Below are 24,505 nucleotides of genomic sequence, written 5' to 3'. Positions count from 1 at the left end.
CCTAGTGGGTAAGAGCATTTTCTCTGCAAACGTAAAGACCTGAACACAATCCCTAGTACCCAGTACTGGTTGCGCCTGCCAGAAATCTCTGCACGGGCGCACAGAGACAGATGGAAACCTAGCAAGACTTCCTTGGCAGGGCAGCAGGGAGTCTCGGAATGATTATGGGCACTCGGTGCATAGACGTCATTCCGGGGCAAAGTGCAAAAAGTCATGGCTTGCTCTCCAGACTTTATCCCACAGAAGCCCGCAGTTCCTCTGTGCTTCCTGAAGCTAACTATATTCGCCGTTCACCACAAGGCCCGTCTGCGGTCTGAACTAACCCACAAAAATCAACCTGTGCAGCATGCCTCTTCCATCCTCAACCTGCAGGTAGTTTTAACCCACCCCTAGAAGCTGAGCAGTCGAGATGAGTGGCATCTTCAGTGAGGGAGGAGCAGTGTCTCTGGGCACCCGGCTGGACTCCCAGCAGCTGCTACAAGGAAGACAAACGCCTTCACTTCAAAGCAGACTTCAAAAGAAAAAAGTAGAAAAGCCTATCAGGACAGCTCTCCTTCCTGATATCAGCACGGGAGTGGTGTGTGCAGGGCCAAGTCAGTGGACAACGGTTGCCAAGGCATCTCCTCTCCGGGACAACAATGGTGCTGAGGACAGGACGCATAAGGGCCAGCACATCAAGGGGCGACGTAAGGCCTGGTGCCAAAGGGGAGCACTCTGTGAAGACTAGACCACCCAAGCCCTGGAAGGTGCTATGCAGGAACTGGCCTGGGAAGGAACAAGACTAAGGCCTTGCTATCAGCACTCGTGAGCCTTCCTTCAGAGACAATGCAGGCTGTGACCCCACTTCTGTGTGTATCCTGCCACGAGGAGGCTGCCTCCCTTCTGTGGTGTGTTAGAGAACACAACCATGCTGAGATCCACTGACATTCGGGCTTTGAATTGAATTATGTGCTTTCTAAAACCAGGTGCTTCACGTGTTTTTACCTCTCAGACATGAGGGCCTGAAGAGATGGCTCAGTGGGTAAGAACACTCGTGAAAAGAAGAGGGCCTGGGTTCAAGTCTCCAGCACACATCCAGGCAGTGTCTGTAACCCCTGTGCTGGAGGAGATCTGGGGGGATGCATGGGGCTCACTGACCAGTCAGCCTCTCCCAGACTCGGAGCGTTCAGGTTCTCTGAGCTCCGGTCTCAAATAATAAGATAGAGGGTAATAGAGGAAGACACTCAACATCAATCCCTGGCCTCTGCCCAGAGGAGTAGACACACATATAACACACACACACACACACACACACACACACACACACACACACACACACGAGGTTGGGGAGGAAGGCAAGGAGAGAGAGAGAGATGGAAATGAGAAGTGAGGAGAGGTGGGGGAAATGGCAGACAAATTAAATGCAGCTTCCTCCACACTTGGCATTCCCGCCCCTTTGCTGTTGCTTCTTCCATTCCCTCTGCTGTGCACTGGCTCCGACAGGACCTCTGTGGAACCCAGCAACCATAGCTGCCAGTCACAAGGAGAGCTAAACTAACTTTGCTCCCTCCTCCATTATGTTTGGATCAGATGTCATGGGGGATTCCTAGAAAGAAACAGACTGAAGCCATATAATCAGAGTTCATTGAGAACCCAAGGCTATCCCACTAAGTGCATTCCTTCCCCCAATATGTAGCCAAGGCTAGCCGGCAACTCCCATGTAATCCAGTGAGCCTCCAGCTCACAGCCCTCTTGTGGTGGCAGTGCTAGCATTACAGATGTGTGCCACATCTGGTTCTGCAATCATGTATTGAAATACACTGATGAATAACAACAACAGAAAGCGTGTCATCACCATCTACGGTGAACCTAGTTTGTGACAAACACATGTCGTGTTATCTCTTTTAAGCCCCTCAAAAAACAAAATGTGTGTGCTTTTATCTCTTTATCAGGTCAAAAAACAAGCAACAATACAAACCCAAGACTCAGAAAAGTCACAGTGACTCCCTTGCTTAAGGTGACCCTCAGTAAGATACTGTGATTCCAAGTCCAGCCCACACCTCTCCAAACCTCATTCGGGTGACTGATGTCTCCAGTCCTTAGCCACAGAGCCCGTCTCTACAGCACAAGCCCACAGCCCCGGTCCTCTGCAGAGCAAACTACAGTACACCCTCCACACTCCTGCCGTCATCTTCACCACAACACAGCACACCTCGACTTCTCCGAAACACCCCACGGGCTGCTCATTTGCCACACTTACCAGCCCTTAGCACGTGCCTGCCTCTGGTTTGTAAGTTCCACCTACCCTCATTTCTTTCCCGGGGAACAGGTCACCGAGGTAAAGGGCACATTGATTGGAGTAGCCTCAGTTTTCTAGCCTCACCTCGGCTTGCTCCTCCTCCTACAATGTATAACCAGGCAGAGCCGAGGACTCTGGCTGGTCAGCAACTCATCCACATTCAGTCCAGGACCTGGAATTAAGAGGACAACTTCCCACACACACAATGTCAGAAGACAAGGTAAAGCAAGCTTGGGTTCGTTTGATTTAGTGCTGAGGAGATTGGGACTCTGTTCAAGTCAGCGAGCATATAAAACTGTTGGTGACACTGGGTGCAGTGACCACAGATGCAAGCTACCTCTTAACTTGGTCAATTACTAATCCATTTGGCTGCTAAGCAAATCCGGGTTCTTATTCAGTAATCAGAGTTTTAAGGATATTAGCTGGTTTTTAATTAATCTGTATAACTTGCCCAAGTGCCACTGTATAGCCTGACACTGGAGAAGTGTGCTACTGCCCCCAAAGTGTGGGCAGGTTCACAGGACTCTAACCTTGAAGAGATCTGGAATGTTCAAAAATGCCCATGTACGAAGGCGAAAAGGGAAATCTGTTCTAAATTAAGAGGCTGAGAACGAACGGCATTGTGGCTGGTTACCTCAGACCGTGGGAAGCAGAAGGATAGATAGATAGATAGATAGTGATAGAGTGCACGCTGGAGAAGGTGGCTCTGGGCAGACCCTCAGTGACATTAGTAGTGCACTCGGTGTTGTGTTCCTGGGTCTGGCAATATCGCAATCGAACAGGAAGATGTCTTTGTCCCTAAGGAAAGTGCCTGTCCCTGTCAAGCCGTCAGAAATGAGGAGACACAAATAATCCGCAGTTTATTTTTAAATGGTTCAGTCTAAACAAGAAACTAATGTGGAGAATGTGAGACAATCACCGGTACGCAAAGGGAAGGCCATGGGGTTTTCATGTCTCTGGGATATCAACCTCTCGGAAGATAGAACCCTTTTCCAAATAAAACCTTCAAAAGGGAATGCCATTCTTGTGTGTTTTCAAGCTTCCCTATATGGCAATAGAAGCTGATGAATCTGTACCCCTGAGAAGAGTGGGACCCTTACATGCTGACCTGAGCATTTCTTCATGAATGACACCATATCCCAGCCTTGGGTGTGGATCTCATACTATGAGTGTCGCTGACACTCAGATTAAATCAACTGAGCCTCGTATTTTTTTTTATTATGGTCAAATGATGGCTCTTAGATTCTGATAGGGACTATCTCAGTTTTATTTTAGCAGTCTATGAATGAAGTAATCTCTTTCGAGTTTGAGAGTAAGTAAAGGTAACATTAGAAAGGCTTAGAGGGCAAACGTTTAAATGTCAGTTATGTATTTGCACATTGCACATTTAAAGAATGACCCTGGAATCTGGATATTGTAAGTTCTATAGCTCAGGATAAAGCTATAATAGGGAGAACTGTAAAAATGATTCGTAGATGGGCATCAAATTAGTAATTAATTAGTAACTGCAGGGATGGTATGCAGATTTAGTAACTGCGATAAGACAGCATCCCTATAACTAATGTCTAGAAGACATAGTCAAAAGCACCGTCTCAGAGCCAACCTTCAGGCTCTGGCAAATCCCCCGGTGCTCTAAATACCCAACTGACAGAACTGTCTTCAAGAACCAGGGGACTGCCTAATATCAGAATCCAGAAGATGTAAGGATTGACTGACAGGAAGAACAGAGCTTTGCAGGCTTGGGAATCTGCTGGAATTTAAAGGGATAATGAGGGGATGATGGCTCAGGGAAGTTAATGTCAGACTGAACAATCCCGCAATGTGCAGAAAATTCAGACAAGGGGCATGGTCTGTGAGCCCTCCATTTCTTCTGTTGATCAGTGAAGGTATCTGACACACATCTGTCTCTTTTTAAATTCTTTTCCGTCTGAAAGTTCTATGGTATGAAAAGTGTCTGGCCTTTCCCAAAACCGGGTGCAAAGTCCCCTTTGGCTTGGCTTTTGGCAGCGCATAGAGGCAAATCAAACATTTCCCCCTTCCTAATCAATCAGCCGGCGCTAGAAAGTCTGCTCTTTTGTTTAGCAGTGAAGTTTAAATGCTTCATACTAGGATATCTACCCAGACTAGTGAGGGTCAAGAGCGCTTAAGCCTCTCATGCCCCTCCCCACCCTGAGCATGGCTTCCCCAGTCAAGAGCGGAGATCGCCCTACCTGCTTTCCATGTTGTTTTGGATATTATTCATGATATATGAAAAGTTGATAGAAGGTTGCTTCATAGGAGCAATCTGTGAGATGATGGTGAACCAGGTAGAAAGGGATTTGCTCTGTGCCCTCTACTTAAGGAGACCACATTTCTTACCTCCATTTTTACAATAATCCGGAACTCAGCCAAGACATGCCGGTCTCACAAGCCCACCCATCACCCATTGGAGCTGAGGTACAGGGATGCTAGAGGCCATCTAGACCCCCTTTCCGTGTTTCCCGACTTTCCCACCTGCTTCTCTGTGTCAACGAATGGCATATGACTTCTTAGCCACAAAACGAATATCACATTTTGTTTCATGCGAAACTTCAACTACTTCCATATTACATTTAAAACTTTTCTTCATTTTGGCGTGTGTGTGTGTGTGTGTGTGCAAGCAAGCGTGTGTGTGTGTGTGTGTGTGTGCACGCGCGCGCACATGTGCATGCTCCTGTCTCAGCATACACGAGGTCACAGAAGACAACTTTCAGGAGTCCCAGGTATGTAACTTACAAGCTAGGCAGCACCTGCCTGTAGCTACTGAGCCATCTCACTGGCCTAGTCTATTCTTCCATGCTTATCTACAATATATTATAAATTGGACATGGGAACTAATTTCTCTAACCAAAATGTATTAAACCCCAAGTAAAAACTGACCTTGCAAACACTCCCAGCTTAGCAATCCCAGCCCATGTAGTTTCCAGGAAGGACTGGAGGATTTACCTTCGTTTGTCTTCTGTCCAAGTTCCTTCCATTTCTACCTTTCCCCAAGTGGGAATGGGGACAGTCTGCAGCATCTTTGAGAGAATAGGCCAACCCTTTAGGAACCCAAGTAGACTGAGTGAGATTCCTCTGGGTCCTCAAACTTGTCTTAGCTCTGTCTAGCTGCTCACGCCGATCCCTTCGCCAGTATCATAGGTGGTGAAGGCAGGTGGGGTTTTCTGTGCTTAGTTCTCACGAAATTTCCCTGTCGTGAGCAGAACTTCTCCAGCCTAAATATACGGCCGCACCACCTAGATGAGTTGCGGAGAATGGTATCTGCTAAAGGCCTTGGGTGGAGAGGTAGTCTTGGCTTACACAGAGGTGTCAAATCTGACATCATGAATTCCTGAAAGTGAAAGACTTGTCAGGATCTGAGAGATGCAACGTGACAAGGACATGATCTGTCACTGTGGACTGTAAAGATGCAGGAAGGGCACTTAGCCAGGGAGCACACTAGCCTCTGCGACTGAGCAGCCTCCAATTGCAGCCAGCAGGAAAGCTCAGGGTCCTACCACCGTGAGGAACTAGATTCTACCATCAACACAGTCTAAGGGGACACAGCCTGCTAGCATATTGATTATAGTCCACAGACTCTCAGAGGAGACTTTAATCCGAAAACCTACAGGATAAACTAGGTTGAATTGCTTAATAGCCACTGAGTTGGTAGGAATTTTTTATAGCATCAATAGAAAATTAATGCTAGGAATAAGTGAGATAATCCACGGAAAACAGCGACTAGGCTCGCAGGAAGCATCCTCAGCTGTGGGTTCTGAAGCTGTGTTTATGCACCATCTGAGAGGCTACATGATAGTATGGAGAGCGTGTCAGTGTCCTGGCCCCTCGCTGCTGCTTTTAATTATTTTCTTTAAACAAAAAGGAATCCTGACCCTGCCTCTAAACAAAAACAAACAACAAAAGCCAATATATTTGGTCACATTATCCTAGCGTTGCTGCCTAGCGTGTTGGATGTGTCTGGTGTGTATCATGATGTGACTGAACCTATTTGGTCATCCGTGTTGAGTGACAGCTCTTTCTGCGGCTGCTGCTCTGCGTACCCTGGGAGTCTGCACGCACGATTCCTGTCAGCTGACTGAATGAGTAGTTAATTATGAGTTAATGCTCTGAGATCTTGGGGTAGCGTCCCCACCTTGGTGAGAAAGCAGTGTAGCTTAACTCACAGCTCCACGCTCAGCCGCCTGTAAATCCTGAGAAGTAGTCTTGCCTGGATGCTGGTGCAGATGGTGACAAACAGGATGGCTCTGAGGTGAGCGCTGGGGGTTTCTGTGGAGTGGAAATGTCTGGAAAGGTCCCATCTCTTCTGGCGCTACCACGGGACTGTTCTGCACGGGAAGTTCTTTTTCCCTTCAGAACCATTCTGATGCTCAGTTCTGACTTTGAATCTTGAAAAAATATTCATGTGGGACTTAAACTCAGTTGGTGAAGCATTTGCCTACCATGACTGTGGGCTTGCCCCAGCAGCCCATAAGCAAGGTACGGTAGTGTGTGCCTGTAATTCTAGCTCTCTGGAGGTGAGGTCTCGGAGAGCAAGCATTCCACAGCAGCCTCAGCTCCAAAACAGGGAGTTCAAAATCTGCCTGGCCTTTGGTTTCTACCTCTCCTTGCTTCCCTGCTCCCCTTCCCTGTCGTGTGTGTGTGTGTGTGTGTGTGTGTGTGTGTGTGTGTGTGTGAATGCATGTGTGTGTAAGACACAAGGGGAATGTTAAATGTGAACCCTGGAAAAAGCTGTCCTGCTGTGTTTTTTCCATTCTCTTTCAGCGTTAGCAATATAAAATGGTGGACAGCTTCCACATTCTCTAAGAATAAGAGAGTCCCTGCTGAGCATGGGGGCTACCGTGAACAGTTGTAGGAGGGATAGAATGGAGCCTTCTGGAGTCCACGAAGCAGAGACGGGAGGTCAGGTGGTAGACACTGCCGCTTCCCAGCTTTGTTTCTCATCCTCAGATCACGGGAACCTTGGCTTTCGCTGTCTTCACTGCTGTGCTGGGTTCCTTCCAGTTTGGCTATGACATCGGCGTGATCAACGCACCTCAAGAGGCAAGTGAAACACACGCAGTTCTCTGGGGGCCAGTCCTGTCATTTCGTCCTGCCCAGCGTATCATATGTTCCTCACACTCTAAGATAAACTGTCCACGTGAGAGACAAGGGGTGAACCTGACCAGCCAAGTACAATGTGCATCGATTCACAGCTGATAATTTGGCCTTGACTCCGGGGTTAACAACCCTCTGAGTCAAAAAGAGCAGCGCATAACTTTTTTATCTCTGACACCGCTGTTCTCTGAGCTCAGAGAAAATGCTGACTCAGTAGCTCCTGCTCAGGAGGCGTAGGGGCGAGACTTCCTTGCAGCATTCACAGCTGTTCCCCCAGGCATAAGTGAAAAAAACGCCAGGAACAGGGGTAATAGCAGAAGGACAGTTCAGCGCAATCATAAACACCTATCTCTCTGTAGGAGGCTTTCCACAACCAGAACACCCCAACCTTTGACTCATTTCTAGGGCAGATTAGAAACTTTAGGAGTCAAACACTAAAATGATAGCTGTCTGCCCCTCTACTTGTCTCCCATAGACCTTCAGCACAAAGTAAACATGAACTCAGTAGTCAAGAGGGAGTTGGATTTTCTCTGTTGTGATGGAGAATGCACACGACACTTTTTAAGGAAACATATCAGACCATTCCCACCATTTCTGAGTGTATTCTGCGTATCTGGGCTCTGTTACGCAGGGCATCCTCAGAGAGACATCTCACTCTTTCCAGCTGCCGTGGCCCCTTAGTTAGGGGACCAGGACCCATGTGCTCCAACTCAGACTTGGGGAGACTATTCCTTGGGAAGAGGCACAATAAAAGTCTGGTGTGGGGGGGTGCTATAAATACACCTATCAGATTCCATCATTTTGTCTGCTTTTCTTACAGTTCTAAGAAAAAAGTAAGGTGCCCCAGGGTGCGAATACTGGAATGTGTGCAGCCCACAGTCCGGCAAGGACCCTTCCTCCACTCTGAGGGCTGAAAGTTGGCTTTTTATTAAGTGCACATCATCCGTAGCGTGTCAAGCCTCTCGTTCTGGCTTCCGGGGAACAATGCTGGGATGGGGGACAGGAGACCAGAGTCAGATGTTTCTCTATGAACGATGACAAAGCGCTGATTTGTTAAGCCTCCTAAGACCCAGGCCAATCTAGAAATCTTTTCCTTCTGGAAGTCCTCTTCACAACCCGACTCAATTCATCCTCTAGTGTTATCAGAGAGATTTAGACTGAGGTGGCCCCTCCTTCAAGCTAAGCCCAAGTCAGAACTGAAAACACAGACCCTGGAAGGTAAAAAATGCTAGTAGGCATTTTCTACCGATTGAAGAACATTTGAAGGTATTTTTAAATCATAACTTTTCATGAGCAAAAAAATTACACTTGCCCACTTCAGAAAACAGAAGATAAAATCACCTGCAATTAGTTCTATTCCATATAGTAAACTGCTAAGGACATTTTGCGTAATTCCTTTCCACCTTCCTCTATGCATACTATCTCTCTATAAGGCTAGACCTTGCGTAGAGGATGCCAAATCTCCTGTGGCTCAGCTTGTTTTAAAAATATGACTGTATTCATAACCAGGAAGAGCTAGCAGCTCTGGGCCAGGTCCTTGTTGGAGAGGAACTCCCCAACATCCTGGGACTGAACAGTGGCCAGTTGATGCTGAGAACGGTGTGGCAGAGGAAGGGCTGCAGGATGTGCTATCTTCATGGCACAGAAGCATCATATAAAATGTGGCTGGAAAGCTAGCGCTGAGGACTCTTCCTTCTGGGATACACTGACCTCTCTGTGGACCCACGGAAGAAGGCTTTATACCTTCCCAGTTCTAGCTAAGCTGTCTTTATCTTGAAAATTCATTGAGTCTAGACTTGACCACTTGGATCCATTTGCATTAACTGGGAGCCTGTGGCTAAATTTACAGCTCACTTGTATCAACGATATAATGCCAGATGCTAAAATTGTATGTAGTTCTAACTTTAGGTTTTACTCTGAGCTTTGCCAATAGATTTCTCCTTTTATGCTACTGTTAAATCCTTTGTGCAAGACAAACACTCATATAAAAATCTATCTTCTCTACCTGAAGAATATCTTCAGTGTAAGTAGTTGTCAACCTTTAAAACCTGGAAAGCTTTTCCTAAAAGCCAGGCTCTCTGGCAGGTATTTTAAAAACAAAGACTACCCATCGATGAGCCTTTTCTTCGCAGCCTACTCGCTCCGCTGGGCAGATGCTGCCATGCCACAAAGCCAAGCACCTGCCGTCATCGACCTACTGGCAGAAAGCGCACTTCGGGGTGCTGATCCCAGGCTCTTCACACTTCCTTCAGGCGTCTCTTCCCGCCTTGCTTCCGCTGCCTGTGGCCAGCTGTCAAGCAGTCTACCCACATCTGTCCTGTACAGCGCTCACAATTACGCTGCCCTGTTCAAACGCCTAACAAACATCTACAGGGAAATCAAAAGCTGCACGTGCAATGTGGAAGTCATGGATGTCTTTCTCTGTTCCCTCAGGTAATAATATCCCATTATCACCGGGTTTTGGGTGTTGCAGTGGATGATCGAAGAGCTGCCAGTATCCACGATGTCAACAGCACAGACACCCCACTCGTGGTCACGCCAGAATACACCACACCAGCCCCCTGGGCAGAAGAGAAGGCTGAAGGCTCTGCTCATATCATCACAATACTCTGGTCTCTGTCTGTGTCCAGCTTCGCAGTGGGTGGAATGGTCGCCTCATTCTTTGGTGGGTGGCTAGGTGACAAGCTTGGAAGGTGAGTTTTATAAATAAATATAAACACAAAAAGCTTTAATATTTAGTTACTGCTCTGATAGAGCGATACTATCTTCCCATTTGTGGGGTAGTGTTAGACCGGCTTTTCAGCTTAGAATCTGTGAGCGAGGTCACCGTTAGGTCAAATCAATAGAAAATGTTGCTGCAATCACCTGGTAAATTCTGACCCCTGTGGAAATGTTTGCAGAAAAAGTGAATTCCGTGTGTACTTTTAGAGACTTTGATCCTCTGGCTTTGTAAGTTTTAAAACCTGGGAGGGAAGTGCCAGCAAATTCTACCAGCTATCAAACATTCTTTTCATTATTAAATTAAAATGTGACACTTGTATTAGTCAAATCCTATGGGTCACCTGCATGCCCTGGCAAGTCACCACACCCTGGGCACAGGGTGTCCACTTTCTGCTGCCGCTCCGGCTATGATCTCAGAGCCCCGACCAGAAATGACTCTAATCAAGGCTTCCCAACTCCAGTTCTCGTTCCCTGGTCAGGACTAAAAACATCAGTGTCATGAGGCGGGGACTCGCTCAGCGGCTAAGAGGCAATACTGTATTTGCCGTGGACCTGGACTTGGTTCCCAGCACCCTCCACCTGTACCTCTCGTTACGGGTGACCCAGTTCACATTCAGGGCCTCCGAGAGCACCTACACTCACACTTGCACACACCCACACTGAGACACATATACACATACTCAAAACCTAAAACAAATTAAAAGGTATATCAATGGAGTCAGCTCCTTCATACACTTGATAATGGGTGTCCCAAAGTTAGGCCTTCTGATAAGTTAGAACTGCAAGTTACTTTTACAAGAATTTCCTGCTAATTGAATCCACTTATTGGGTGTTAGTTACCTTTTATTTTCACAATAGAATTAACACATGCGAAACATGGAAAACTTAGGGGAAAATGAAAGGGGAAAAGGTGGTTTGGTAATGAGTTTAATAATGCTGGACTTGATTCACTTCATCTTTCCATTTCCTAATATAAATTGTAGCTTTGGATGCATTGATTATTAAAATTCTGATACTTTCTTCTGCTAAAATTGTATAAAACACAGGAAACAGTAAAAATGTAGAAAATGACTATTCATGAAGGAAACTTCTTTTCAAGAATACAATAAAGTCCAGGTTACTGTAATCTCCTTAGTTAAGAAACCTCCTCGTTTTGTATGTGATCTCACGAGGTCTGCCTGCCTTCGACTCCCTACTCAGGAATTACTGGAATTGAAGAAATGTACTACTAAATAATTTTAAATTATTTATGTTTTAAAACATATATTAATTATACACATGAGTGAGTTTCATTATAACATTTTCATACATGTATATTATGTATTTTATCATGTTTATACCCCAATACCCTTGGTCCCATTCCTTTACACCCTCAAATCCCCTCCCTCTTACCAACCAGTGCCCCTTATGCTTTCATCTTTTTCCTTTCCTTTTTTCTCTGTTTCTTTCTTTTTCTTTCTTTGTGAACCAATGAGTTTAATTGATAACTTATACCAGCATGGAAGAGGGTGGTCTTCAGGAGCATGAGCAACTGCACAGCTGTCAGACCGCTGGGGAAAAAGTGGTCTCCTCCTTCCTGCAGGAGTTTGTCATCTATAGTCATTTACAGGTTCTTAGGGAGGGGTGAGGCCTCGTGAAGGGAGGGATGGACACTTGCTCCACCGGGACGGACTGCTGACTACCCGATCTCCTATTCTTGTCTTCTCCTTGCCTGTTAGGATACACTCTCTTGGCTCGTAACAACTGCTTAGGGTAAACTATTAGCTTTGTTCATCCTCGTTCCTCCCAAATAGAAAAAGCATTCCCTCACAGTCTGAGCAGAGGTGCCCTTTAAAGGGATCTCTGCACACAGCTCCAGGGCTAACCAGCGCTACAACACTGCCTACTCTAAGGCAGTCAGTCCATGACCTCCTTACACCCTCTCCCCACTGTGATGAATTATCCCGAGCCTAGTGACCCAAACAACACAAATTCATTTCCTTTTAGTTTTGGAGGTCAGAACTCCAGCGTTCATTATACCTGACTAATGCCAAGGAATTAGCAGGACTGATTCCGTCTGGAAGCTCTGAGAAGCGAACGCCTGCCTTGTCCTCTCCAGTTATTACTGGTGCCCTATTGCTCATGGCCGATCTTTAAAAGTCCCATAACGTTTACAAATTCAAACACATTAAAAATTCACACTTAAAATGTCAGTCCCTTTAAAAATTCAAAATCTTTTTTTAAAGTTTGAAATCAGCTCCTGTAAAAAGAAAAATTGAAATTAAGATAAATACTTCCTTACTTCAAGGGGGAAGAACCAGGGCAGAGTCACAGTCTAAGCATAACAAAGGTAAACCCCAGCTACATACATAACTCCATGTCCAGTATCTGGGACTCACTCACCATCTTCTGGGCTCCGCCAAACAATGGCTGGTTGACTTCTCTATCTCCACCCTCTGCAGTACACACAGCATACTTCTAAGCTCAGGCAGGCTCAGCTCCACTGCTGCTACTGTTCTTGGTAGTCATCCCTTGGTACTGGGATCTACAAAATGCTGGAGATTTCTACTGCAACTGGACTACACTCTCGCCAACAGCCTCTCATAGGTTCTCTTTGTACTGCCAAGCCTCCACTTTTCTGCCTGGGTGACTCTTACACTACCAAGTTCAACTGTCAGCATGAGTTACAACATTGGCCACTGCCTTAGTTAGGATTCATTTTGCTGTGAAGAGACACCATGACCACGGCAACTCTTATAAAGGAAAACATTTCATTGTGGTGGCTCACTTACAGTCCAGCGGTTCAGTCCATTATCATCATTGTGGGACATGACAGCATGCAGGCAGACATGGTACTGGAGAGGTAGCTGAGTGTCCTATATCTTGGTTTGCAAACAACAGGAAGTGGTCTATTTTGGCTTGCAGACAACAGGAAGTGGTCTGAGACACTGGGCTTGGCTTGAACATTATATGAAATCTCAAAACCTGCCTCCACAGAGACACACTTCCTCCAACAAGACCGCACCTCCTAATAATGCCACTTCCTTTGGGGGCCATTTTCCTTCAAACCACCACAGTCACCTCTGGAAGACAGTTTCTGTGTGCTCTCAGGGAACACTTCCCAGAAGACTTCACTTCAACAATGCTGGTCTCTTTTTAATCACCACCAATTTCTCAGCTTCAGCTGGCCAGCATTGAGTATCCCAACAGTTCTAGTATCTTGTTAGTCACAACTGATTCTTCAGCCCCAGCTAACCAGAATCACATAACCTTAATTCAAAATAACAAACGGCCCCAACAGAGTCTTTATCGTCCCTCTGAAACTGTACAAGCCAGCCTCCATCTTCTGGACTGTCCGCATGATTTTTATCTTTCAAGCTCCTAAGAACAGCTCACTGAATTCTCAACCTCAATGACTTTTCCAGCCTGAAGTTCCAAAGTCCTTCCACAATCCTCCCCCAAACATGGCCAGATCTGTAACAGCAGACTGGCGCCAACTTCTGTCTTTGTTAGGGTTACTATTGCTGTGAAGAAACACCATGACCAAAGAAAGTTGGGGAAGCAAGGGTTTGTTCAGCTCACACTTCCACAGTACCACCCCTCATCACAGGAAGTCAGGAAAGAAACTCAAACAGGGTAGGAACCTGGAACTGAAGCAGAGGCCATGGAGGGGTGCTGCTTACTGGCTTGTTCCTCATGGCTTGCTCAGCCTGCTTTCTTGTAGAATCTGGAAGCACCAGCCCAGGAATGGCACCACTCACAATGGGCTAGCGTTAAAAATGTCTTTACAGGCTTCCCCACAGCCTGATCTTAGGGAGGCGTTTTGTTAATTGAGGTTCCCTCCTCTCCGATGACTTTAGCTTGTGTCAACATTAAACTACGCAATACACCATTTTAGAAGGGTCTCACTCCATTGCCCACTTCTGGAAACTTCTCCTTCTCTTCTGCCCTGCTCTTATAAGGACACCTGTGATTTCACTGAGTTTATCTGAATATTCCAAGACACTCCTCCTGCCCAGGATTGCTATTGTCATTATATCCACAAAACACCTTTTGCTGGATAAGGTGACGGTTACAGAGCTTGAGATTAGGACTTGGACTCTCGGGGGACACCATTCAGCCTACACATGGCTGTCAGGCAATTGTTGCAGTGTAGACACCTAGTTTTATTCTCGAAGGAAAAAGTGTGTTTCATCTTGAAGATATTTGCTTAGAAAAAGCCCTCTTGTCACCAGAGTCCGAAACACTGTTCGGCAAAGCGACAACACAGACACAGCAAGGGGTGCACGCATCACCGTGGCACAAACACTGCCAAGCCTGTCTGCTCAGGTTCTTGTATTCGCTTTATTATTATTATGTTTTCCTTAACTTTCAAGGAAGTTGTGATTTCCACGTGGTCACTTTTATTAATAATGTTTTTATCGCTATTGCCAGTTTTTAAAAATATGCTTTAGAGTAAATGGATACGGTGGGTCACGCCTACACTTCTACTGCTCCGGAGGCTGAGACACAGGAAATGTCACAGTTTAAAGCCAGGCTAGGCCACAGAGTAAATTCTGCACCAGCCTAGACTCTGGAATGAGATCCTGTCTCAAAAATAATGTAAATCTTTAAATTTGGTTAATATTAATTCATCGATTTTACTTTGTGTGAAAAAAAGAATAATTATAATTATGACAAACTTTGGAAAAATGTTTTAATCTCCTTCCAAAAAATACCCACAAAAAGAAAGTTGACTTCAAAGCAGCAACTACAAATCTTTGCTATCAACAAAGACTAGAGACAAACCATGGGTGGCAACCACAAAATCAGTTTCCCGTCACTAAAACGCTGCCCTTTAAATCAAACAAGCTGCAGAAAAATCAAATAACTGAGTATCAGAAGTGTTGTCTTCAATCAAACGACTGAGTCAGGCATGGTGGCTAAGACTGCTTAGCACTCTGCAGCCCAGGCAAGGATAGCCGAGGCTACAGAGTGAGGTCCAGTTACCCAGGGTTAGAGAGTGAGACCCACATCTCCAAAACACAAAGCCAAATCAAAACAAGAGAATTGTCTCGATGAAAGTAAGAGACAGGTAGATTAAAATGAACAAATAGTACTCAGAGCTTATCGATGAGGAAGTAGCAGGCATGCTTCAAGAATCTTGACCTAGCTTTCCAGTAAAACTAAGAATAATGACAAAAGTCTCCCTATGGTCTGAAAATGAGTCATTTCTTCACATTTTGGTGCTGAATTGGAAACTGCTTTTACATTTTCAGGATCAAAGCCATGCTGGCAGCCAACAGTCTCTCACTGACCGGAGCTCTCTTGATGGGGTGCTCCAAACTCGGACCGTCACACATCCTCGTCATCGCCGGCAGAAGCATATCAGGACTGTACTGCGGTGAGTGAGATACACTCTAAGATTTGTAGACCAGCATGGCGTCCCGGAAGGAAGGCAATGGGGGAAGTAAGAGTGAGCTGTGCTGCTATGTGCATCCCTGGCCACTCCAGTGACGTCACCGCTACTTGTTTGAGCCCAGACAAATTATATAGCTGGTTCTCTCTTTCCTAATCTATGAAGTGATGGTGACAGTAACAGCTGCCTCTAATGCAACCGCTCTCAACCCTTTGGGGTCACCGAAGACCATCGGAAAACAGAGATATTTACATTGTGATTTTAACAGTAGGAAAGTTACAGCTATGAAGTAGCAATGATAATAGTTTTATGGTTTGGGGGTCGCCACAACATGAGGAACGGCATTAAGGGTCACAGCCCTGGGAAGGTTGGAACTGGTGAATATGTGTGAAGTTCCAACACAGCACCAGGAAGACAGTAAGTGAAGAAAATCATCAGCTGCTGCTACTCCTGTGCTAATCCAACAGCTGGAGACGCTCTCCTCAGACCCTAACCCTGTGTTCCTGCATGTGCTATGGTGTCTTTCATGGGCGGGCACGACCCCCTAGACTGATCTCTTAGACCATATTCCCTTACCCTCTTGATTCCAGACACAGCTGCTCAGAGCACTGAGACAGTGGTGTCCGCAGGGAGAGGTTATTGGACAAAGCATCTCGTGGACCCCTCCTCCCCTCAACTTCATGTCTAAGCAGCGGCACTAGGTTTTGGAGACAGGGTTTCAAACCCTCAGAGGCAGGGGCCTAAAAACCGATAGGAAAATTCAATTGCAAACAAATGGATAGATACCATACTGCTCAGTGCAATTAACCTTTCATTCTGATGGCTCTGAGCTGGCATTTTAACCAGTGTTTGTAAATTGAAATTGACCTCAAAGGCACAGACATCCATGAGGGATAGGAAAAATTGGTGAGGGTAAAACATTTCTCTATGATTATTTCTAATTTTTACCTAAAGGAAAGATTATAATTCCATGTGTCTTCAATGATCAGTTGAAGCAAAAAATATAATTTAAATATTTCTTCTCATTTTTTTTTTTCGAGACAGGGCTTCTCTGTAGCTTTGGAGCCTGTCCTGAAACTAGCTTTTGTAAACCAGGCTGGCCTTGAACTAACAGAGATCACACCTGCCTCTGCCTCCCAAGTGCTGAGATTAAAGGCATGCACCACCACAGCCTGGCTTCTTCTCATTATTTTCACTGTTAATACAAACAACTAAAAATGAGAGTCAGGTAGATATGGAACACACCATGGAGTCAGAGGGAATCAGTTGTGGCACCATCTCTATACAGATTAGTTAAGGCTCAACCTCAGCTTCTTTTATAAAAGATGAATAACAACACTGTGAAATAGGTCCTAATAATCTCTTTTGTTCCCCCCTCTGTCTCTGTCTCTGTCTCTGTCTCTCTCTCTCTCTCTCTCTCTCTCTCTCTCTCTCACACACACACACACACACACACACACACACTTTTTAACACAGTGTGGAAAACATTACTCTTTTTACAAAATTGAAAATAAATGCTATAAACATGTCATGTGACAACATAGAGCTGGCCCTCCTGAGTGACTTGTACTGTCCACGGTCATTAAAGTCATGTTTCATTGCATTCTGAGTATTAAAATTTGCCAGAAATAGAATTTAAATTCAAGTTCCTGTGACCTCAGACCTGGGAGCTTATTTCTGTCATTCTTTCCTGAAATATAGAGCAAGGGACAACTTGGTGACTTTCTCTTAGTCTAGTTACACAGGCTACAGGTAAGAGTCCCATTGAGTTTTGCAGAGGTGCAAACCCCACACTACCCATGTAATATGTGTTTACAACATCTATATAATGTGGAATATTAAATTATATATTAAAATAATTGACAAAAGTAGCTTTTGTCAAAAGACCATCTATTTCCATTTAGAAGCCCATAGTAAATCTTATTTTTTTTTTTTTTTTGGTTTTTTGAGACAGGGTTTCTCTGTAGCTTTGGTGCCTGTCCTGGAACTAGCTGTACACCAGGCTGGCCTCGAACTCACAAAGATCCGCCCGCCTCTGCCTCCCGAGTGCTGGGATTAAAGGCGTGCGCCACCACCGCCCGGCTATAAATCTTATTTTTAAATTGTTAAGAAAACACCAAACTCTGCAATTAGTGAATGTCTGGATATGCCACTGTTTACACCATACCTGATTACCTGCGTGTTTAAGAAAGCTACAGAAGGTCTAGAGTGACTGATGCTCAGTGGTTAAAACACTGACTGCTCTTTCAGAGGACCCGGATTCAACTCCTAGCACCCACAGAGCAGCTCACAAACCTTCTGCAAACTCCAGCTCCAGGGGATCTGATGTTGTCCTACGACCTCCATGGGCAATAGGCACACATGACATAAATGCAGGTTAAATACTCATACACATAAAATAAAATTAAATATACCTTAAAAAATAAAAATATAGAAAAAAAAAGCCAGAGAGATGGCACAGCAAGTAAAAGCACCTGCCATGGAGTTTAACAACCTGAGTTCAATTGAGGAGCACCACATGGAAAGTGAGAACAGACTCCCACAGCTTCCTCTCTGGCTTTTACAGGGACAGATGGACACGTGTGTGTGTGTGTGTGTGTGTGTGTGTGTGTGTGTATGTGTGTGTGTGTGTGTGCACGTGCATACACACACACACACACACACACATCCCAAATGACTAAATAAATAAATGTAATAAAAAATAAAGATATAGAAAACATAATGGCTCAGTACTTTTCAAAACATTTGTGTTTAAGTCTTTTTTTCAAATGAAATTTGTAGTCTGCTTTTTGGTAAGGTGGTCATTTTCAATTTCTCAGAAAATTAGGAAAAAACCTTCCTAAAGACCCAGCAATACCACTTTTGGGTATATACCCAAAGGATGCTCAATCGTACCACAAGGACATGTGCTCAACTGTAGTAGGAGGCTGCTTGTTTGTTCCCAGGTCCCTAGAACCGAAATAATCACACAGAAACTATATTGTTTAAAACACTGCTTGGTCAATGACTCTGGCATATTCCTAGCAAGCTCTTACATATTAAATTAACCCATTTCTATTATTTTATATTTTACCACAAGGATTGTGGCCTACTGGAAAGGTTTCAGCTGCTGGCTTGTGTCTTTCTCCTGTGGTGGCTTCATGGTGTCTCCCTCTCTGGCAGGGCTACATGGCTTCTCCTGATTTTGCCTTCTTTCTCCCAGCATTCAGTTTAGTTTTCTCTGTCTACCTTTATTCTGCACTGTGCAGCCTAAGACAGTTTCTTTATTAACCAATGGTATTTACAGCATACAGAGGGGAATGCCACATGACTCAACTACGTTAATAGCAGCATTGTTTGTCATAGCCAGAACCTGGAAACAACCTAAATGTCCCTCGACTGGAGAATGGATAAGGAAAAGGTGGTATATTTTCACAATGTAATACTACACAGCAGAAAAAAATAACAACATCTTAAAATTTGCAGACAAATGAATGGCTCTAGAAAACATCTTATTGAGTAGGTAACCCAGACCCAGAAAGACAATTATCATATGTGCTCACTCATAAGTGGTTTTTAGACATAAAGCAATGAAAACCAGCCTACAATTCACAATCCCAGAGAAACTCATTGTTCCTCATTGCTGTCTAGGTTCTCTGAGATTGTGATTTGTGGGCTGGTTTTCTTTGCTTTATGTTTAAAAACTACTTATGAGTGAGTACATATGATAATTGTCTTTCTGGGTCTGGGTTACTTCACTCAAAATGATGGTTTCTAGCTCCATTCATTTGCCTGCAAAATTCAAGATGTCATTATTTTGTTCTGCTCTGTATTACTCCATTGTGTAAATGTACCACATTTTTCTTATCCATGCAAGCTGGTACAGCCCCTTTGAATGTCAGTGTGGTGATTTCTCAGAAAATTAGGAAACAACCTTCCTCAAGACACAGCAATACTACTTTTGGGTGTATATCCAAAGGATGCTCAATCGCGCCACAAGAATATGTGTTCAACTATGAACCTAAGATTTTTGAAGCAAAGATGAAGCTAGGTTTTCCTTATTGGGACAGCTGGGCAAGATCCCTTGAGTTGCATATCCTCTTCCCTCTTCTGTGCCTCACTACCACCCAATGCAGTTAATGAGGTACCCCCATGTGATGTGGACTCAGCTAGGCATGGAACCTACACATGGCGCTCTACTCCCCTGATTCTGGGCGAGTCACTTCTCACCTCTCTTAGGAGGTGGGCTTTTCTTTGACATTCTGACTTCCTTTTTTAAAGATTTATTTATTTTATGTGCTTTGGTGTTTTACCTGCATGTATGTCTGTGTGAGGCTTCAGATCCTCTGGAACTGGAGTTACAGACAGTTGTGAGTTGCCACGTGATGTTGGAAGTCAAATCCAGGTTGCTTAAAAGAGCAACCACTGCTTTTAACCACTGAACCATCTTTCCAGCCCTGACTTTCTCTAATCCTTTAAGTCTGGATGAATACAAAAACATTTCTAAGCTATTTTCTCAAGACAACCTTAACCACTATGAAATGAGCCAGACATTAAGACCAAAGAAACTGACAAATACATAATTAAGCATTTTTCCATTAATATTTCCAACTACACCTTCATTTAATATAATGTCAACCAAGGATGACATTATTTCTGCATAAATTAATACCAACCAAAGTTTTTTGTAGCTGGGCAGTGGTGGCATATGCCTTTAATCCCAAAACTTGGTAAGCAGAGGCAGGTGGATCTCTGTGAGTTCAAGGCCTGCCTGATCTATGAAGTGAGTTCCAGAACAGTCAGAGCTGTCACACAAATAAACCCTTTTTTGAAAAACCAAAGCAAACAAAAAAGGAGGTGGAGTAGGAAGAAAAATTTGCTGTATGACCTGGGCCCATGGTTGGGGACAATGGCTCCTCCAAAATACCTGGAGAGTGACTTCCAGTAAGGATACTAACTAACTGAGTTACATACTTGTTACTGAGGTTTTCCAGGTTTCATTTTAACATGTCCATGTTTGTGTCTCACACAGGGCTAATTTCAGGACTGGTCCCTATGTACATTGGTGAAATCGCTCCAACCACTCTCCGAGGCGCCCTGGGCACTCTGCACCAACTGGCCATTGTCACAGGCATTCTTATTAGTCAGGTAAGATCTCCTCGTCCCTTACTGTAACCACCTTCCTCTCCCTGCTCATTGCAGACTACCCACCAGGGAAGGGGAGGTGCAAGGGTGGGAAAGGAGGTGGTGTGAAAAGCAGGCTTTTCAGCGCCAAGGTGAACTAGTCCCATTCCTTCCATCCTACTTGGAGCCATTGGTGGGATTGCAATACAAGTGAAAGCCCCAATGCTGTCCTAGAATTAACATTTGAATTTCATGGAAAAGCTAACTCCATATTTTTGACTGTCTGAGTTTCTTGGTTTTGAGTCAGTTATCTGGAAATTTAAATTCAATTATTACAAAGGCTCTTCTTCAGTTGGCTCTCTCTCTTTCCCTCTTACCCTCTGACCTCAGAAGGATCTTTGGAATCCCTAAGTTAAGGAAGTCTGTAAACCAGGGAAACAGGTATCATAAGCCTGATTGTCACATGTAATTGTTGTCATAAAGTGGTTGTCATTATGTAATTGTTCTATCTATGAAATGTTTAAGCTCTGCATGACCTAAGAAGGGATTTTGAAGCAAAGCTGCAGTCATGCATCTCTCTGTCTCTCTGCCTCCTTCTGTGTGTGCATGTTTGCATGTGTGTGTGTGTGTGTGCGTGTGTGTGTGTGACATACATGTCCATGTGCATTTACAATATGAGTGTGTGTAGAGGTCAGAGGTTGATGTCAGGTACCCTCCTCTGTCATTCTCCACCTTGGTTCTGACTCTCTGATAGGAAGCTCGCTGTTTGGGTAGACTGGCTGGCTGGCGAGCTCCGGGGGTTTGCTTGTTTTATGGCTGTATTCTTCCAGGGCCTTTGTTACAGACACACATCACCACACCTAGCAGCAATTCTGACAATATAATCCCATCTGATTGCTTCCAAGCACACTATGTGTTTTGCTTTTGTTATCAAATGTGTCTTTAAGAGTCGAGTTGATCTCCAGCATAAACATTCACTTGGAGAGGAGAAAGGCAAGCTCAGCTGGGTTCCTTCCTAGCAAATTGTTCCTGATTGGGTTAAGATGGGACTCGCTAATTACAGCCTCCCCTCTGTGTCAACATAAACCAACAGTCGAGGATCACTGTTAAAGAGTCAATGCATTTTCTCATGAGTTGCCAAAGAAGCCAGGCCCAAAGTCGTGTGCGTCTGACATGCTCCTTCCTTGTCTTTTCAGATAGCTGGCCTCAGCTTTATTCTGGGCAATCAGGATCGTTGGCACATCCTGCTTGGCCTGTCTGCTGTACCAGCTCTCCTTCAGTGTCTCCTGCTCTTCTTCTGTCCAGAAAGCCCCCGATACCTTTATATAAAGCTGGAAGAGGAAGTCAGGGCGAAGAAAAGTAAGTGTGTAGGGAGCTGCCTGCTTCTATCATTGAGGGATTGTCAGCTAACACAAGGTAGTATGCGTGAATGGCTGCTCATAAAATCAACACGAGGACCTTGTAGATGAAGCTGATGACTGCGCACAAGAACACACTGAACTTAGACATGGCTGCTGTGTTGTGCTTTACTTACATGTGCCTGGCATGTTGTGCATTAGCTCACATCAGGAGCTCACATGTAGCTCACTGGGCTTACCAGAGGCTCCCAGTCCACCCTTCTCAGAACTGTGCTTTAGTGATGAGGAGCATAATGTTCTCTCTCTCTCTCTCTCTCTCTCTCTCTCTCTCTCTCTCTCTTTCTCTCTCTCTCTGTCCCTCTCTTCTCTTCCCTCCTCTCTTTCTCTCTCTCTCTTTCTCTTTCTCCTACAGATGAAGTCAGATGTTCTGTTTTTCTTTCTTTAACCAAAGAACAGAATTTAATTTAAACCAAAAATAGTAAGAAGAATTGCCAGTATCTGTGCTGCCAGGTCAAAGAAAGGGGCATGCAGATATGCAGCGCCTTTGAAACCAGAAACAAAGTGTTTATTTTTGTTTAATCTGGGCTGTTTCAACCTGTTTTGGGGATCAGGCTTGAAGAGACTGAGAGGAACTGAGGATGTCACCAAAGATATTAATGAGATGAGAAAAGAAAAGGAAGAGGCAGCTACTGAGCAGAAAGTCTCTGTGATCCAGCTCTTCACGGACTCCAGCTACCGACAGCCCATCATTGTGTCTCTAATGCTACACATGGCCCAGCAGTTTTCTGGAATCAATGGGGTATGTTTAAGACCTCCTAACATTAAGAGAGCAAAGGGAGCTGAGACAGAAAGAAGCTTAGGCTTAAGTCACTAGAAGACATTTAAAAACTGACATCAAATATTAAAGTATATACTCAGTAGCAATTTATTTCCCTTGATTTGCTTCAATGGTTTTCAGAAGTTAGCTTAATATTTTAAAATGTCAGCATTCAAGAGAACTTTGGGTCTATTAAGAAGAAGGCAACAGGTCTGGCAGTTCACTGAGTTCAGAGCCCCAGCATGCATATAAAGTATAGAGATAGATGTATAGATAGATAGATGATAGACAGACAGACAGATAGATAGATTCAAGATATATATTGATAGATGATAGATAGATTGATTGATTGATAGTTAGATAGATGATAGATAGATAGATAGATAGATAGATAGATAGATAGATAGATAGATAGATAGATGTAGACAGATGATAGCTAGCTACATGATATGATAGATAGATACATAGATAGATATATAGATAGACAGACAGACAGATAGATAGTTTAGTTGCAATGGCAACTAGAACTGTTCTACACACTGGTGAAAATATAAAATTTTTATTTCTTTTTGGTAACTATTAGGCAGCATCTATGCCAAAGCTGAGTTTATAACAGACACTTAATCCAGTGATTCAAATTATGGGCATAAATATTCACATACTCCACCAAAATAATCGCTAGAGAGTATGCCTGCCAGGAGTGAAAGCACACGCCTTTATCCCAGCACTTGGGAGGCAGAGGCAGGCAGATCTTCATAAGTTTGAGGCCAGCCTGGTCTATACAGTGAGTTCTAGGTCAGCCAGGGCTACATAGAGAGATGTTGTCTCTAAAAAACAAAAACTATTCATAAATACCCTAAAAAATCAGTAGAAGAAGTAACTGAAGTATAGTAATGCAGGTATATCAGAATGCCACACAGTAGTGACAATGAAGTGTCCAAATGCACAAAGGATTCTCGTGGAGACAACGTTTAGGAAAAGAAGCCGGAACAAGAGAGTATGCATTGATACAGTAGCATCAAGTACAGGGCTTGGCAAATTCAGCTATCATTTCAGATGTTAGGTGAGCAGCTCTGGGAGGACGATGGATACAGGGATAGAGGGGCTCTGCAGAGCCGGAAACGAGTTAGTCCTCAACCCGGGCTCTCTTTACACGGTTGTAATCAGTTTTTAACACACAGGAGCTATTCACTTGGTGTACCTGTTATAAGGTTATATATTAACAAAAAGTTTAGAAATTAAACAAATAAAGGGAATGAAACAATGGAGTGAGTTCTCAGCGAAAGCCAAGAACTCTTAAGCAACCGGGAACATTAAATGCTGAAGGAAGACTTGTCTGAGGAGAGGGCTAGGTGAACCTTACGGGATTCTAGAGACCATGGGTCCACAAAAACGAAAAATAAACAGCTATATATCTTGGTTTCGGGGCCTCACGGGGAGACTCCCCTTAAGGCTGGCCTGTTCTGATTTTGCAGATATTTTACTACTCAACCAGCATTTTCCAGACAGCTGGGATCAGCCAGCCTGTGTACGCCACCATTGGCGTTGGTGCCATCAACCTGATCTTCACTGCTGTCTCTGTAAGTCACTACCCAGAGGGAGCACTCTGCCCGCTCCTTGGCTTGGCCCGGGAGTGCAGGTGGGATGGTGGCCTATGATTAAAAGCATCCACAGCTTCGTCCACGTGCCCTGTGTGTGCACAGATAAGTGAGTGGTGGGGAAAGTCCTGTGCACACACC

General features: G+C 44.5%; 1 protein-coding gene across 1 annotated transcript in view; it reads left to right on the top strand.

Moving 5' to 3' along the window:
- Positions 1 to 2,337: 2,337 nt before the first annotated feature.
- LOC125412104 (solute carrier family 2, facilitated glucose transporter member 2) overlaps positions 2,338 to 24,505 on the top strand; it is a 28,492-nt gene continuing 6,324 nt past the window's right edge. Inside the window, exons 1-8 of the mRNA XM_087899621.1 lie at positions 2,338 to 2,498; positions 7,244 to 7,336; positions 9,824 to 10,083; positions 15,349 to 15,473; positions 20,500 to 20,615; positions 21,788 to 21,950; positions 22,561 to 22,748; positions 24,242 to 24,346. Of these exons, the coding sequence (XP_087755747.1) occupies positions 2,484 to 2,498; positions 7,244 to 7,336; positions 9,824 to 10,083; positions 15,349 to 15,473; positions 20,500 to 20,615; positions 21,788 to 21,950; positions 22,561 to 22,748; positions 24,242 to 24,346 (1,065 nt within the window). The 5' untranslated portion in view covers positions 2,338 to 2,483. The remainder of the gene's footprint in view (positions 2,499 to 7,243; positions 7,337 to 9,823; positions 10,084 to 15,348; positions 15,474 to 20,499; positions 20,616 to 21,787; positions 21,951 to 22,560; positions 22,749 to 24,241; positions 24,347 to 24,505) is intronic.

Source organism: Myodes glareolus, chromosome 20, assembly GCF_982192425.1.
Source record: "Myodes glareolus chromosome 20, mMyoGla1.1, whole genome shotgun sequence".
NCBI lineage: Eukaryota > Metazoa > Chordata > Mammalia > Rodentia > Cricetidae > Myodes > Myodes glareolus.
Note: the sequence above shows the minus strand (reverse complement) of the source record. Positions and strands in the feature narration are given on the sequence as shown.